Here is a 16274-nt window from a genome sequence, read left to right as displayed (position 1 = left end):
TTTCGTCCATGAACGCATCGAAGATGGTACTCTCGAGCTCATACATATCCCATCAGCCGAAATGCTCGCTGACGGCCTCACGAAACCACTCGCACGTCTCGCGTTCCAGAAAATGATTGACAAGATAGGTCTGTTGCCAGATTGAGGGGGTGTGTTGGAAATCAATCTGTCAACATAGTAGTATAGATATTTCTTTTTGTTTGGTGTCGCGTTCACTACCTTCAACATACTTACTAAATACGGTAACTCCGCTCCAGGTACATTCGCTCGTCTCGTTTTCCCCTTCTTCCCCAGTCTGTTCATACTCGACTGGGGTAAGTCTCACTATATGATACTCACATTCCTTACTGACGTAGTACAGGACTTACGAAGTCCTTGTCTCTTTAGACGTGTGACATCTCTTATAGTAGACGTTGAGATATGTGCTCGCACACGGGTGAAACGTGAGTGATCTGTTTGCTTCGTGCGGATCTCCCCTATTTTCGACGGTTTATTTTTGGTCTAACATTGGCATGTCCATATAGTTTACCTTCGTATCTTTTATGGTATTCAAGTGTTCCACCCGTGCAAATGTTTCACTACTAACATTTATGTGGAACACCTCAGTTAGTTTTACCTTTGGTCAATTGAGGCAGGAACGGACACCGTCCCTCAATCTCATTTTGGTGGTCCAAGCCCTGGGTGGTGGTATATATGCTATCGCCATATGTCCACCAAGTTCACCTCCCACCCACCCCCACCCCCATTCTCTACCAACGTGACTATAGTCTCAAATGATCCCACTTGGTGGCCAACCATCAATGCAGCTCATTTTTCCAGCTATTTTGCAGGTTTGTAGAGAGCAGTCGGACATGGAAGTTGATGTCTCAATCTAACCGAGGCTGCAGGTTCGCAGTTGTCGCCTTCATTGGGGTGACGTATGATTGGGGTGAGTATGATAATATTAAAGGACTGCTGATATCTTACAATTATTTTTAGCACTTACATTCGGTCAAGAGGTATGTTGACGCTATGACTGGAGCAGCCATCTCGCTAAGAATAGTTATATAGGTCGAACTGATCTGGGTGAGTAGAGTCTCATGTCAGAGGACCACACATGAAAGTACACTGAATTCCAGAGGCAACGCTGGTCGGTAATGACAGTTCTGTATCTCAGTGTATGCAGCTTGCCTGTCATTGTTGTCATGTTGTACTGACTTAAAAGTATCACAGGTGCGCTACCTTGGAATCTTATATGCTGTGTATGTTCGGAAGGCTAAACGATCGATGTTGTGCTGATTGTCTATCTCGCATAATCAGCCTGGTCGTGCTGAGTATGTCTCCTTGGTACATTCGCTGTCTTTGCTTGTTCTGACCAATGGTATACAGACAGCATTCTTACTATCTCACTGACAGATACAGTGAGTCTTCTGCACAGATGCCTGCTATTCACCTCTGATTAACCATAGTGCCTTGTAGGGGTGGGCGTAGTCCTTTGCTAACTTCTCGGTTCACTAATGACTGCCACACTATACTGTCACAGATGTGAGTCTGTTTGGAGTATGTGCTATCAGAGGCTGGTCACTAACCGGATTCATCAGGCTTTATTATATACATCATATGGAATTGGATGCGCGTTGTGGTATTTGCTATGCTGTGGGGTGAGCTTAGCACTTGCGAGACTTCGGTGGTATTGACTTGACTGAAACATGCTGCAAGTCATCATCATCACTCGGTTGTATGCCATGTATCAATGGTCCAGAAAAATCCTGATATTTCCCATTGCCGCCTTCCTGGCTGACAACATTTTCAACGGAGTGGTCACCGTAATGACAACGATGCATACGTCAGGGGGTACGCTTAATTCTGGATGTCAAAAAATTATGCATCTCATCGATAAATACCAGAGGAACTCATGCTCTCTGGCACCTATCAGTGCGCGATTGGCATTGCGGATGACATCCTACTCCTGGATTTTATTACTTGGATATTTGGCACTGTGTGGGAGGTCCTCTCACTGTGTCTCGCAGCCCGTATTGCGATAAAACACTTCTGTGAACTACGACAACATTCGACAAGAGGGATTATTGGGGACTGTTTCACGGTGTTGATGAAAACTCACATGCTTTACTTTGCGAGGTGAGCTCATGCTGTGAATATGGATTCTCATTTCCGCTGAAAGATCGGATATACCAGCTTTGTTTGTCTTTCTTGCTTGAGCCTCATCCTTACTTTCTCTCCAACACTCTCAATGGTATGTCAATCTTTCACTGACCTCTGCATGGGATCACAATGCATCATTTTTATGGGATCAGTCTTCCCTGGAAACTCAGATTTATGCTGGGCTTCTTCAGGTTTTTGATGTCGTGCAGTCGTTTGTGCTAGGACCCCGCCTAATCCTCGACATTCGAGAATATCACGCTAAGCTCGTGGCCGACTCTGATGCAGCAACCAGCATGACCTCAATCGCTTTCCAAGAGCGCGTGTACATATTGACTGGCAGTGGTGTATAATGCTCAGTGAAGTTAATGGTTGTCTAGTGCTCTGGATGTGCAAGGAGCTGGGGAATTTCCTTTTATTTATTCCCACTTTCGTGATAGTATTGATCTATATTATTTGGTGTCTTGAAGTAGATTTCAAGGAGACATAGGATTAAGCAATGTTTTCGTCGTAGTATTTAGTTCAAGTGATTTGCTATATGTGCTGATAATGTGTGATCCAATGGTCCTTTTCTCTGTGATGGGCAAACAGGCGTGCAAGAGTCAAGTCGCTACACAGCTGCAGTGCCCCACCAATCCGTCCTCGATTCATCTCCTCGCGTTGTCCAACGTCCCACCCTTGTCTTCTCACCCGACTCACCAACTGCTTACAGAAGATCCACTCAGGATAATTACAAGGTGTGCAAGGCACGTTCGTGCACATGCAACTTGATGATGCGAGGCATACTTAATGACAGGCAAGCTCCTCCAGGAGCAATAACCAACCTCAACCTCGTCAAAACTCATCAAGTCTACCTCACATCATCAAGTTGTACATACACGAACGCGCCTCGTACACCTTGTAATCATCTTGAGTGAATCTTCTGTAAGCCGCTTGGCGTGAGTCAGGTGAACAGACAAGGGTGAGACGTTGAACGAGGCGAGAAGATCAATTGAGGACGCATCCCTCAGGAACTGCAGCAGTGTTGCACGACTTAGCTCTTGCGTGCCCATTTGCCTAAGCAATCATAGAGGTGATTGTCATCCCACATAAAAAAGGACCATTGGTTGGTGCAAGTGTGAGCAGTGGGGATATCTAGTTCCATATTGATTTGAATATTGTCAGGACGTATAGCTACTCACTTAGATAAATACTACGATGAAAACATTGCCCAGACCTATATCTCCTTTACAAGGATCCACTTGCAAAACTACACAGCTTAAATCAATAATAAGGCGGAAGCAAGAATAAATAAAAATGAATTCTCCTGCTGCAGAGCACTACACAACCTCCACCAAGAATCTCCCGTGCTATACACCATTGCCAGTCGATATATGCACACACTCCTGGAAAGCGATCAAGATCATGCCAGTTGCTGCGTCAGAATCTGCTACAAGCTTAGCGTGATATTCTCGAACCCCAAGGATCAGACGTGGTCCCAGCACAAATGACTGCACAACTCCAAAAATCTGGAGCAACCCAAAATAAATCTGAGGTTCCAGGGAAAATGGGTCCTATAAAAATGATGAACCAGGGTCATATGCAGGGGTCAGTTAAAGATTGACATACAGCTGAGAGTGTTGGAGATGAACTAAGAATGAGACGGAAGCAAGAAACAGCAACAAAGCTGGTATGTCCAATCCTTTAGCAGAAATGGGAACCATGTTCACAGCATGAGTTCACCTCACAAAGTAAAGCACATGAGTTCTTATCAACAACGTGAAGCAGTCCCCGATAATCCCTCCTGCCGAATGTTGTCGCAATTCACGGAAGTGTTGGACAGCAATCCAGATTGCGAGACATAGTGCAAGGACCTCCCACGTGGTGCCGAGTATCCAAGTAATGGAACCCAGAAGTACCATATATTCCACATAGTTAATCGTGCACTGATAGGTGCTGGAGAGAATGAGTTCCTCTGGCATTCATCAATGAGCCCCATGTACGTTTTTTGTCATCCACAATTAGGCGTACCCCCTGAAGTACACATCGTTGTTATTATGGCAGTTACTCCATTGAAAATGTTGTCAGCCAGGTAGGTAACAATGAGAAATACCAGGATCTTTCTGGATCGTTGATACATGGCATGCAACCGAGTGATGATGATAACTTGCAGCATGTTTCAGTAAAGCCAATACCAATAAATTCGCACAAGTATCCAACTCACCCCACAGCATTGCAGATACCAAAACACCCGTCCAATTACATATGGTGTAAATGATCCAGCCTGACGAATCCAGTCAGTGACCAGCCTCGGCCTGGGGTAACACACACTCCGAACAGACTCACATCTGTGGCAGTATAATGTGACAGTCATCAGTGAACCAAGAAGTCAGTAGAGAATCACACCCACTCCTACAGGGCACCACGGTTAGTTGGAGGGAAGCAGGGATCTGCGCAGAAGACTCACTGTATCTGTCAGCGAGATGGTAAGAAGACTGGCTGTATGCTGCGGGTCAGAAGAAACAGAGACATTGAATGTGAAAAGACATACACACTGCATTCAAGCTGATTAAAAGACATAATCCATTAGTAGATGATCAGTAGTGAGCCTTCCAAACATACACAGCATATATTATTCCAAGATAGCACACCTAGGATACTTTCAAGTTAGCACAATATGACAACCATGACAAACAAGCTACGTACACCGAGATACATTACCATCATTAGGGACCAGCATTGTCTCTGGAATTAAGTGTGTTTTCATGTGTTCCTCTGACGTGAGACTCAACTCACCCAGATCAGCTTGACCTATAAAACCATTCTTAGCAAATTGACTACTCCAGTCACAGCATCAACATACCTCTTGTCCAAATGTAAGCACTGAACATACTTGTAAGATATCAACAATCCTTTAATATTATCATGCTCGCCCCAATCATACATTACTCCAACAAAGGCAGCAACTGGGAACCACAGTCAAGGTCAGACTAGGTCATCAGCTTCAACATTTGGCTGCTCTCCATGAACCTATAAAATAACTGGAAACACAGTATGAATTGATCGTCGGCCACCAAATGGGATCATTTGAGACTATGGTCATATTGGTAGAGAATGGGGGCACGGTTGAGAGGTGAAGTTGATAGACATATGGTGATGGCATATATACCACCATCCAGTGCTTGAACCACCAAATGAGACCAAGAGATGTTGGTCGTGAAGCACTTGCCTGGGCTGAATGCTCGAACACCACAGCACACATTCTTGCTCCCTGCTCCAGTCTTCTGTATCATAAAGGTGCTAAAAACAGTGGGTGCAGAACCTTCCATGGTTTTGGTGCAGTGGTGACAGGCATCAGTTTACACAGGTGGAGACACCCTAGTTGAGAATCTGCAATTGATATCTGGTGAAGATACAACACAATCCCTAGATTAAGACAGAGCTGAGAGCGCTGCTTTCCTTGTTCTGCCCAAATCCTCGCTAGTTCAGTGGTGAACCCCACTTTGGAGTCCCGTCCTTGAACAGCATCCTAGTAAGATCCATGGCGACAGATTTAGCGTATGTTTCATCAGTAGTACAAATAACTCACCACATTGTTCTCGTTCCTGTGGATCTGACACTAGTGGCAGTTTGCAATTGTCAGAAGATAGCGAGCAGGACTTGCTGTTCATATTGGTGACGCAAACGCACCCAGGAACGGATATGCAAGCACCACCAGTGATAGCATGGGAGTTGAGCGTCTGCTGTTTGATGTCAGGTTATGGATGTGATGGCGACTTTGAAACAAGGGAGGGGTCAATCTGTTGATGTAGCTGGCACAGACTGCCTCCAGGACGTCGCACGTAGCAGGACTTTGATTGATCCTGTGGATGCGGCCATGGCTTGACAATATGACATCGATGTTAGGGCCTCGATTTAGGATTTCAAATGTGGAAAGTGCAGTGGCGAATTGGAGCTTCCGTCAATGGTCATTGAACAGTTCGACGCCGGCATATCTTCCTTCTTTGCTACCTGCCATGGCCAGACAAAGCAGCTCGCTATGATAAAAGGTCAATTTATCCAACTTGCTTCTCTGCATACTGAAGAGATGTCTTTCAAGACTTGCATGTCACTCTGCCTGTTTATTCTTTGTGTTGTCTTTTTTACTACGGCGCTCTGCCGCAGGTCATCTGAAGACTGAAGCTCACTCGTTTTCTCTGCGGGGCGCTTCCGCGATCTCAACGGGATATCGCATGAGAGGATGTAACAATTTACTTGAGTCTCTGGTCAAATGGGGCTTGCGGGAGAGCCCTCCCCCTCTCTCAGACGCTTTTTTTTACAGGGCCCCATTCACGGCCTTTGCAAAGGAGTACAGTAAGACTGCCGTTGGGCATCAATACGATTTCCGAGTGCCACAGAAACAGACGGGCTTCATCAGAGGAGTCCATATCAAGTTTACACACATCTTTGCAGATTGGAGAGAGCTTAGGTAGCAATCGGACGTTCCTCGAGTACACGCCGTGGGAGCCCGGCAACCCAGGTCCATCACGCCTTTCTGCCCCCCATGAACCATCCAGAACACATTCACGACCGCATGGGTACACAGACGATGCCCATTCTGTTAATACAACACCCCCACCATACATGAGACATTTGACGCCTGGGCATGTCTTATTCCCAATATGCATTTGTTAGTCGTGTTTCGGCGGGCACCAGTCCCTTATACAATCGATTGCTGGGTCGGACAATCAGCAAGCTGCATATCGAACACACGTGGGACCTGTTCATTCTCGCCTGATTAGCGTCCATAGTTCTATGTACACCACGGATCTTCGAGCGCAATAGATACATCCTGCGTCTGCAACAATCGTTGCGAGGTTCCTTAGCTGCTAGTAGCAGGGTACTGAGTGTGAGTCCCCACTTGGGGTTCTCCATCAATCTACTCAGCGTTTCTGTAGAAGTGGTATATTTTATGCAAGTCACCGAGCATCCAAGAGTAAATACGGAAGACGTATGGTATAGGTATCTAGAGGAAGCGGGGCACATCCTCTAATCAAATCTCCTGCGTCTGTAGCAGATATTCCGAGGTTTCTTTGGCATCGTGATCATGCTCTGTGGAAGGACGGTCAACAATACTTGTGAATGGTGATGAACTGAAGAGACAAACATGGTAGTTGTGTGCTGGAATCTCCGTGATGCCATCCTCTAACCGAACCTCGACTTTACGGATGATGTTGGAAATCACGACTCCAAGTTGCAGGTACGCGAACTATTAAAGAAATCAGCCAAATCCGCCTCAGCAAGCAAATAATCAAGCGCACCTGCTCGCCAATGCATCTGTGTCGCCCAGCACCGAACGGTTGGTACGGGCTCTCAGTTCCCTTGCTTATAGCGCCAAAACCATAATCAACCTTCTCGCCATTCTCGCCGGAGTAAGTCTTGAACGCCTGAGCAGCAACACCCTCGGGATCACTCCACCGCGTCGGGTCCCACTTCATAGGGTTAGCCCAGATACGGGGGTCAACCTGGCTGACGGCAGCAGAAGCGAGCACGTAGTAGCCTTTCGGGACGACATAAATACTATCTTGGGAGGGGGCAGCGAGAGTCGCGGGGATCGGGACATCAGAACGGACGTAACGCATGATGCTGTGAATAGGCGGGTGCATGCGGAGCGTCTCGCGAATGATGGAATCAAGAACTGGAAGCTTGCGGAAGCCATCATAGGTCATTGGGCGGAAAGAACCATCTGGGTTGCCAAAATGGTTGACTTGCTCCTGGTAAAGTGCTTCCCTATGATGACGATCAGTATATGTTAACTGCCGATAACGAACGACACTCACTGGACTTCGACATTGTGAGCAAGGTGAAGAAGTGTCCATGAACCGGAGGCAGCGCTACTGTGCTGTCCTGCCATGAGAAGGGCAATCATGATGTGCGCGATTTCGTGGTCACGCAGAGGTCTACCATCACGATATTTTTGATCCATTAGGGAGGAGATCATATCAGGTTCGTCCTATAGGATGCATCGTGAATATTTGCCGGATCTCATCAATGCAAACCACCTTACAGAGTGACCTGATTCTCGGCGTTTGCGGATAATGTCGGTATAATATTCACTCATCTTCTTGTGCGCTTCGTCCCGACGGCGGTAAGATTCCAAAGGCAAGTTGGGAAACATGAAATTCAGCGGGGTGAACCCTCCATCCAGGTCATTGTAGAGCGTAGAGAATGATTTGTCCAAACCGCTTCTAACCTCCTTGCCTTGCAGAGTCCGGCTAGCAGTCAAAATAGTGATTTGGGCCATGATGTCCGTCACATCGAAGCGTCCCCATTCATTGATGTCGTTCATTTGCCAGATGGTGAATGCTTGATCGCTGCGCATGAAGTCATCGACTTCTTGCTCGAACATGCTCGCGTACGCCCGGAAGTTGTCAGTTGAGAGGCCGACTTTAACGAACTTCTTTTGCTCCATGAATATTTCGTTGGGGACATCGAATACGACGTCTTTACCGAAGACAGGGGTCGTGAGGTGCTATTTGTTGTTGAGAAAGACATTTGCGAGACCAAAACAATTACAATTGCACATACCGTGTAAGCTTCTTTGGCGGAGAACGCAGTCGATTTACCTCCTAAGACAAAGTTGTTACCTTTGGCACCGAGTGCGACCGTAACCCTGCGTCCAAGTAGAGTGAATGTGAAGACATCGCCATACTAAAGAAGAGTATGAGACAAGATCATGACATGAGAGATGCATGTCACACGACCGTACTTTTTCCCTGCACTTGAAGAAAAAATCGAGTGGGTCGTTGCCGTATGCGATGGAGGACCCGACGAAAGGGATCCAGTGAAACACTTCCGGAGGTAGAGAAGCATCTCGGAGAATAACCTGGTGACATCATCGCATCAGTAGATACGTGAACAGGGGTTGCCGGATACTCACCAGCTGCTTAAGGATATTCAGCACGAAGATAAGAACCGGTGTATAGAAGAGTCCGAGCAGAACTGCTCTACCAGGAGAGGCGGTGACATACTGCCGCGTAGCATCAACAAAAGCTGCAACGTAGCCCGCAGCTAGGGCGGAAGAATTGAACGACATGAAAGAACGAAGTTTGACAAGATGCAAAGCAATGTCAATGCTCTCGAGCTGTCAAAGGTGCACTGGCAGGTCTCACGAACGCGACTGGTGCTAGGTGTAACTTGTTTTTCAGCGCGCATTTTATCCTCCTGGAATATGTTATCGAGCCATGGTGCGTAACTTAGTCACCTTACCATCTGAACCAATCATATCCCGACAACTGACTTGCTTCCGACGGAGAGAGAATGAGGTGAGTGTTAAAATATGCGGATTTCGATTAACCTATGGCGCACCGGATAAATAAAGCAATCATCAGTGCTACCGGTGCCGAGTCCCCGACTCCGTCTTCGCACGACACTCGAATTGGGACCTCATCCTCACATCTCTCAGTCACTTGTTCCTTCAGCGATGGATCAATTCCGAGTTGAATAACTACACAGGCCAAGTAGACGGACATATATGATATTTTATTGTGTTCATCAGTTTACCGATCATGATATGGGGAATTGCGTTCCATCTTCACCAGACATCAATCACGGATTCTCAACTAGGGTGTCTCCACCTGTGCAAGCTGGCGATGATGCATGATGCTTGTCCCCACACGTTACAAATTCAAGGTCCTGCACTCACCATTTTTGGGATCCTTACGATACAGAAGACCAAGGCAGGGAGTAAGAAAGTACTAGTGCACTGCGGCTGCGGTGTTCAAGGCCCTATTCATCCCAGGCAACTGCTTACATCTCTCGGTCTCATTTTGGTGATTCACCGGCAAGCACTGGATGGTACTTTATATGCCATCGCCATACGTCTACCAAAAATATTCACCTCTCAACCGCACCCCATCCTCTACCAATATGACCATAGTCTCAAATGATCCCATTTGGTGGCCGGCCATTATTCATACCGTGTTTCCAGCTATTTCATAGGTTCGTGGAGAGCAGTCAGGTGTTGAAGCTGATGACTCAATCTAACTGTTACCTTCCTGGCTGACGCCATTTTCGCCGTGGTGATCACGACAATGTCAACGATACATTCTTCAGATGGTATGCTTAATTGTGGATGACAAAAAACGTAGATTGGGCTCATTGATGAATACTAGAGGCACTCATTCTCTCCGGCACCTATCAGTCCTCGATTAGCTATGTGGAAGATGCAGTACTTCTGGATTCCATTGCTTGGATACTCAGTACCGTGTGGGAGGTCCTCACATTATGTCTCGCAATCTGGATTGCTGTCAAACACTTCCGTGAATTGCGGCAACATTCAGCAGGAGGGATTATCGGGACTGCTTTACGATGTTGATGAGGACTCATAAACCGTACGTAGTGTCCACCATAGGGCCCTGCCCCAAAGGACAATAAGCAAGGATCAAAAAAAAAAAAAGAGAAACTCATGTGCTGTACTTTGCGAGGTGAGCTCATGTTGTGAACATGGTTCCCGTTTCTGCTGAAGGATGGGACATGCCAGCGTTGTTGCTGTTTCTTGCTTCCGCCTTGTTCTTAGTTTGTCTTCAACAATCTTAACTGTATGTCAATCCTTGACTGACCCGTGCATACGACCCTGGTCCATCATTTCTATAGGACATATTTTCCCCGGGACCTCAGATCTATTTTGGGTTTCTCCAGATTTTTGGGGTCGTGCAGTCATTTTCGTTGGGACCATGCCTGATCCTTGGGGTTCGAGAACATCACGCTAAGCTCGTGGCAGATTCCGACGTACCAACCGACATGATCTCAATGGCGTTCCAGGAGCGTATGCATATATTGACTGGCGATGGTGTATATCACGGGAGATGCTCGGTGGAGGTTGTCCAGTGCTCTGCAGCAGGAGAATTCCTTCCCACTTTCGTCTTGGTATTGATTTAAGTTACGTGGTTTTGCGACGTGGACCCTTGTAGAGGAGATGTAGGTCTGGGTGATGTTTTTCGTCGTAGTATCGATCTTAGTGAGTAGCTATAGGTCCTGACAATGTTTAAATCAATATGGAACTGGATATCCCTACGATTGCTTGGGCAAATGGGCGAGTAAGAGCCAAGTCGTGCAACACTGCTGCAGTTCCTTAGCAATGCACCATCGATCCATCTGCTTGCCTCCGATCATATGTTCAACGTCCCACCCTTGTCCTCTCACCTGACCACGCCGAATGGCTTATAGAAGATTCACTCAAGATGATTACAAGGTGTGCAAGGCACGTTTGTGCATGCACAACTTGATGATGCGAGGCATACTTAATGAGTTTTGATGAGGTTGAGGTTGGTCAATGCTCATGGAGGAGCTTGCCTATCACTTTTGTTTGACGAGGCGTAAATACGGATATGAATATGAATGTGTTTAGGATTGTTACTGAAGCGCTATTGAGGGATACATGAAGGAATCCAGACGTCTGAGTATCGTACACCAAAAATAAAACGGGTTGTCGGTGTGGTTCCAAAACGGCAACACCGACGCACCAAGGAACGGACATGCAGATGCCAGCACCAGCGATAGTGCGGGAGTCGGCCATCTAGAATAAATAAAAACAAATTCTCCCGCTCCTGCACACTACCTGCCCATCGCAAATCAATTATCTCGAGCGTGTCCTGCGCTACACACTACTGCTAGTTGACACATGGACGCGCTCCTGAAAAGCTATTGAAGTCATAGCGGTTGCTGTATCAGAGTTGGCCACCAGCTCAGCGTTATATTCTCGAACACTGAGATCAGGCGTGGTCCCAGCAGAAACATCTGCACGACCTGGAATATCTGAGTGAGACCAAGATAAATCTGAGCATCCAGGGAATATAGATCCTGTAGAAATGATGAATCGTGGTCGCATGTAAAGGTCGGTGACAGATGGGCATACCGCTAAGAGCGTCGGAGAGAATAAACCGATATGGAAGCAAGTAATAGCAAAAAAGCTAGCACGTGCAGAATGTGAACAGAAAAAGAGAACCACATTCACATTGTGAGCTCACCTCGCGAAGTAACTCATGTGAGTTTTCATCAATACCGTAAAACAGTCCTCAATAATTCCACCTGCTGAGTGCTGTCGCAGTTCACGGAAGTGCTTTACAGCAATCCAGACCGCGAGACACAGTACAAGGACCTCCCATATAGCACCAAGTATCCATGTCATGGAAAATAGAAACATGGCATCCTCCACCGCGAAGCCAATCAAGCACTGATAGGTGCCGGAGAAAATGAGTTCCTCTGGTATTTGTCAATAAGCCTGGTGCACTTAAACGTTTCGTACACAATTGAAGGCTCACCCCCTGAAGCCTGCATCGAAATTGCAATCATCACCACACTGGCGATTCTGAAGGCCAGAGAGATGACAACGAGAAATATCAGCACCTTTCTGGATCGCTGATACATGGCATGTAACCGAATGATCATGATGACTTGCATGATGTTTCAGTCAAGTCAATATCACCGAGGTGCATAGCTCACCGCTCAGTATTACATCTACAACGATACCTGTCCAATTAGTTACGTCGTAGATGATAAGGCCTGATAAATTGAGCAACATTAGTTATTGGCTTTGGAGGATCATAGGCTCGAAAAAAACTCACAACTGTGGGGGTCGTTATGTTGAATCAACGAATTATTCGAGAATCTCACTCACCCCTACATGGTAGTTCAGTTGTTTGGACGGGAATGGAAAGCATCGGTGCAGAACACTCACTGCATCTGTCATCGAAATTGTTGGAAGACCGCCTGTATGCCGCTCGTCACAAGAAAGAAACAGTCTATGCGAGGAGACATACGTAACATGATCATTCTGATTGTGAGAGATGGGTAATGAGCGCAACATCAATGGCTTAAACGTCCAAACGTACACAGCATATCCTATCCCAGCATAGCGCATCTAGGATACTAGTCAACGAAACTTGGACTTGCTAAGCGTGGATATCGAAACACGAGATACATACACTGAGATAGAGAAAGGTGACCAGAGACCAGCGTTGCTTCTGCCGCGAACAAGTTGTAATTTGACGTCGTTTTTTTAATGCGAGAGTCCGCTCACCCAGATCAGTTCAACCTATAGCACAATTCTAAGCGAGCTGATTGCCCCAGTAATGGATCGACGCACCTCTCGTCCGAACGTAAGCACTGAGAATACCATAAGGATATCAGTGGTTCTTTTATACTTAGTCTTGCTCACCCCAATCGTACATTACCCAGACAGAGGAAGCAACTGCAAAACCGCAGCCAAGGTTAATCGAATCATCGCCGTCGTCATATAGCCGACTCTCCACGAACCTACAAAATAGCTGCTAACAAGACTGGCATTGATGAATGGCCACCAACTGGGATCATTTGAGACTATGGTCATCCTATTAGAGGGTGGGTATGAGTGAGCGGGGAAACTTGGTGGACGTATAATGACTGCATTTGTGCTTGATATACAACAATCCAACGCTTACATCGCCAAAGTGAGGGACGATATCTGACTGATCGATTCGGCATGAATTTCAGTAGAAAGACAATGTGCATCCAAGGATACCGATGGGATCAAGGTAGAAGTTCTTCATGAAATCGCAAAGCAGTGACTCAATCAGAGAACTGTTCGCGATTTTGGCAACATGCTATGTAGTGCGGTCTTTGGGGTGTTCTTGGCATTGCTCAAAGTGAGCCACCGATTCCATATTTTGTAAGCCGAAATCTGAATACGAAGAACAAATCAGCCAAACATCATTAGGAACCCAAGGCATATGACCCCGAAGTACTTGGGGTGCACAACTACCGAGGATTTGGGCGGAATGAGGAAAGCAGCACATGGGATTACATAAATGGTAAACGCCCGGAGATTACTTTGTGGCGTCAACTTCATTTATGATGGCTTGCCAACTTCCTGTGGTCGTACTAGTACCAGTACTACCAGTGCCCTCTCATTTCTGTTTGTAATCTAGGGATGTTGTATTGCCCGCGCGTCAACTATGGATCTTGAATTAGGCTGTGACAACCCTTGCATCACTGCGGCAGTTCCGCACTGATTACCGTTTCATGGTATTATTACGATACGATTGGCTGACCGGGGTGGAAGGCTAGAAGGGAGGAGCGAGGCATTGAAAGGTGTGCTTGAAGGGGGTTATACAGGTGAGTTCTCCCGTTTTATATGTTCAACATAAGCCCACCTTGTTGAACGACCTCACCGGGAGGTGCTGTTGCGTTCGGGCCTGTGAAGCGGAGACTGCCGATGACCATCGAGAACCATCGAGATGCCAAGCTTTTTCGAGGCCCACATCACACCGGCCCAGGCCTTTGCTAGACCAAGTTTTGCGTCGGTCTTCATTGGGTCAAGCATTGAGGGGTGCGCCTTGGCCTTGGCAGCTGTGTGGCCGGGTTGAGTTATCCTACGGGTTTTAGCTTTAGGATATAGACGCTACTGAAGCTCGTCGATCAAGTTCCACGAAATGAGCACGCACAGTTTGAAGAGTAACAACTTAGGCTTCATGCGGTCATAACAGGTGCCCGAGCCTTCTGTTTCCATGTCCTCTCTCAGCGCCGTCTCAATCTAGGGATGACGTTGCATCTTCATCAGATATCAATCACGAGTCCTCAACTATGATGTCTCTGGCTGTGCAAACTGATGCCTGTCACCACTGTGATCAACACGATGCAAATTAAGGGTTCCATGTTCATCATTTCTGGTATCTTTATGATACGAAAGCCCGATAACCGAGGCAGGGAGCCAGGAGGTGCTCATGAAGCGACAGATAGTTCGAGGACGAGGAGCAGGGAGCTCACACACGGGTAGAACGTGAGTTATCTTCTTGTAGATCTCTCCTATTGATGACATGAATTTTTGGTCTGGCGTTGGGATGCCGACACAATTTGCCCTCTATCTTTTACAGTGTTCTTGAAGTGTTCCGCCCGTGCTGATATTTTACGACCAACATTTACGTTCAGCCCCTGAATTTATTTTACATTTGGTCGATCGAGGCACGAACATCATCCCTCGATCTCATGCTGGTGATCCAAGCACTGGATGGTGGCAGTATATATGCTATTGCCATACGTCCACTCTCACCTGCACTCCCATTTTCTACCAGTATGACCGTAGTCTCAAGTGGTCCCGCTTGGTGGCCGACCATCCATGCATATCGTTTTTCCAGCTATTTTATAGGTTTGTAGAGAGCAGCCAGATGTTGAAACTGATATCTCGACCTAACCTTGACTGTGGTTCCCAGTTGCCGCCTTTGTTGGAATAATGTATGATTGGGGTGAGCATGATAATATTAAAGGATTGCTGATATCTTACAAGTATTTCAGTACTTACATTTGGACAAGAGGTATGTTAACGCTGTGACCAGAGCAGCCATTTCGCTAAGATCGGTTTTATAGGTAGAATTGGTCTGGGTAAGCAGAGTCTCATATCAGAGGAACACACATGAAAATACTCTTAATTCTAGAGGCAACGCTGGTCCCTAATGACAGTTCTGTATCTCAGTGTACGCAACTTGCCTGTCGTGGTTGTCATGTTGTGCTAACTCGACAATATCCTAGTTGCGCTACCTTGGAATCTTATATGCTGCGTATGTTCCGAAGGCTAAACAACCAGTGTTGTGCTAATCGTCTATCTCTCATAATCAGCCCGAGTGTGCTAGGTATGTCTCCTTAGTGCATTCGTTATCTTTGCTTCTTCTGACCAATGGCATATAGCCAGTGTGATGACCATCTCGCTGACAGATACAGTGAGTCTTCTGCACAGATGCCTACTATCCCCCTCCAAATAACCGTGGTTCCCTGTAGAAGTGAATATGTTTCTCTACTAACTTTCTGGTTCACCAATGACTGCCACAGATGTAAGTTCGTTTGGAGTGTGTGCTGCCCGTGGCTGATCACTGACGGGATTCGTCAGGCTGGACTGTATATGTCATATGGAATTGGAGCGGTATTGTGACATATACAATGTTGTGGGGTGAGCTTGGCACTTGCGAGACCTCGGTGATATTGACTTGACTGAAACATGCTGCAAGTCATCATCATCACTCGGTTGCATGCCATGTATCAACAATCCAGAAAGATCCTGATATTTCTCATCATCACCTTCCTGGCTGTCAACATTTTCAACACGGCGGTCGTCGTAATAACAACGATACGTACTTCAGGGGGTACGC

The 16274-nt window shown here is 46.6% G+C and overlaps 1 protein-coding gene across 1 annotated transcript; it reads right to left on the bottom strand.

The window, feature by feature from the left end:
- Nucleotides 1-7146: 7146 nt before the first annotated feature.
- On the bottom strand, nucleotides 7147-9285 carry BJ212DRAFT_1383429 (cytochrome P450; the record flags this gene model as incomplete). Its single annotated transcript, XM_041336731.1, has 8 exons — nucleotides 9038-9285; nucleotides 8867-8983; nucleotides 8686-8808; nucleotides 8165-8629; nucleotides 7938-8110; nucleotides 7419-7887; nucleotides 7265-7366; nucleotides 7147-7209 (listed from the first exon to the last, which is right to left on the bottom strand). Exons 1-8 carry the CDS (start codon nucleotides 9191-9193, stop codon nucleotides 7147-7149), a joined length of 1668 nt encoding a protein of 555 aa, XP_041188639.1. The 5' UTR covers nucleotides 9194-9285.
- Between the last annotated feature and the right edge of the window lie 6989 nt (nucleotides 9286-16274).

This window comes from Suillus subaureus, assembly GCF_016647635.1.
Source record: "Suillus subaureus strain MN1 chromosome Unknown BJ212scaffold_38, whole genome shotgun sequence".
NCBI lineage: Eukaryota > Fungi > Basidiomycota > Agaricomycetes > Boletales > Suillaceae > Suillus > Suillus subaureus.
The sequence above is the reverse complement of the archived record's forward strand: the minus strand, read 5'-3'. Positions and strand labels throughout refer to the sequence as shown.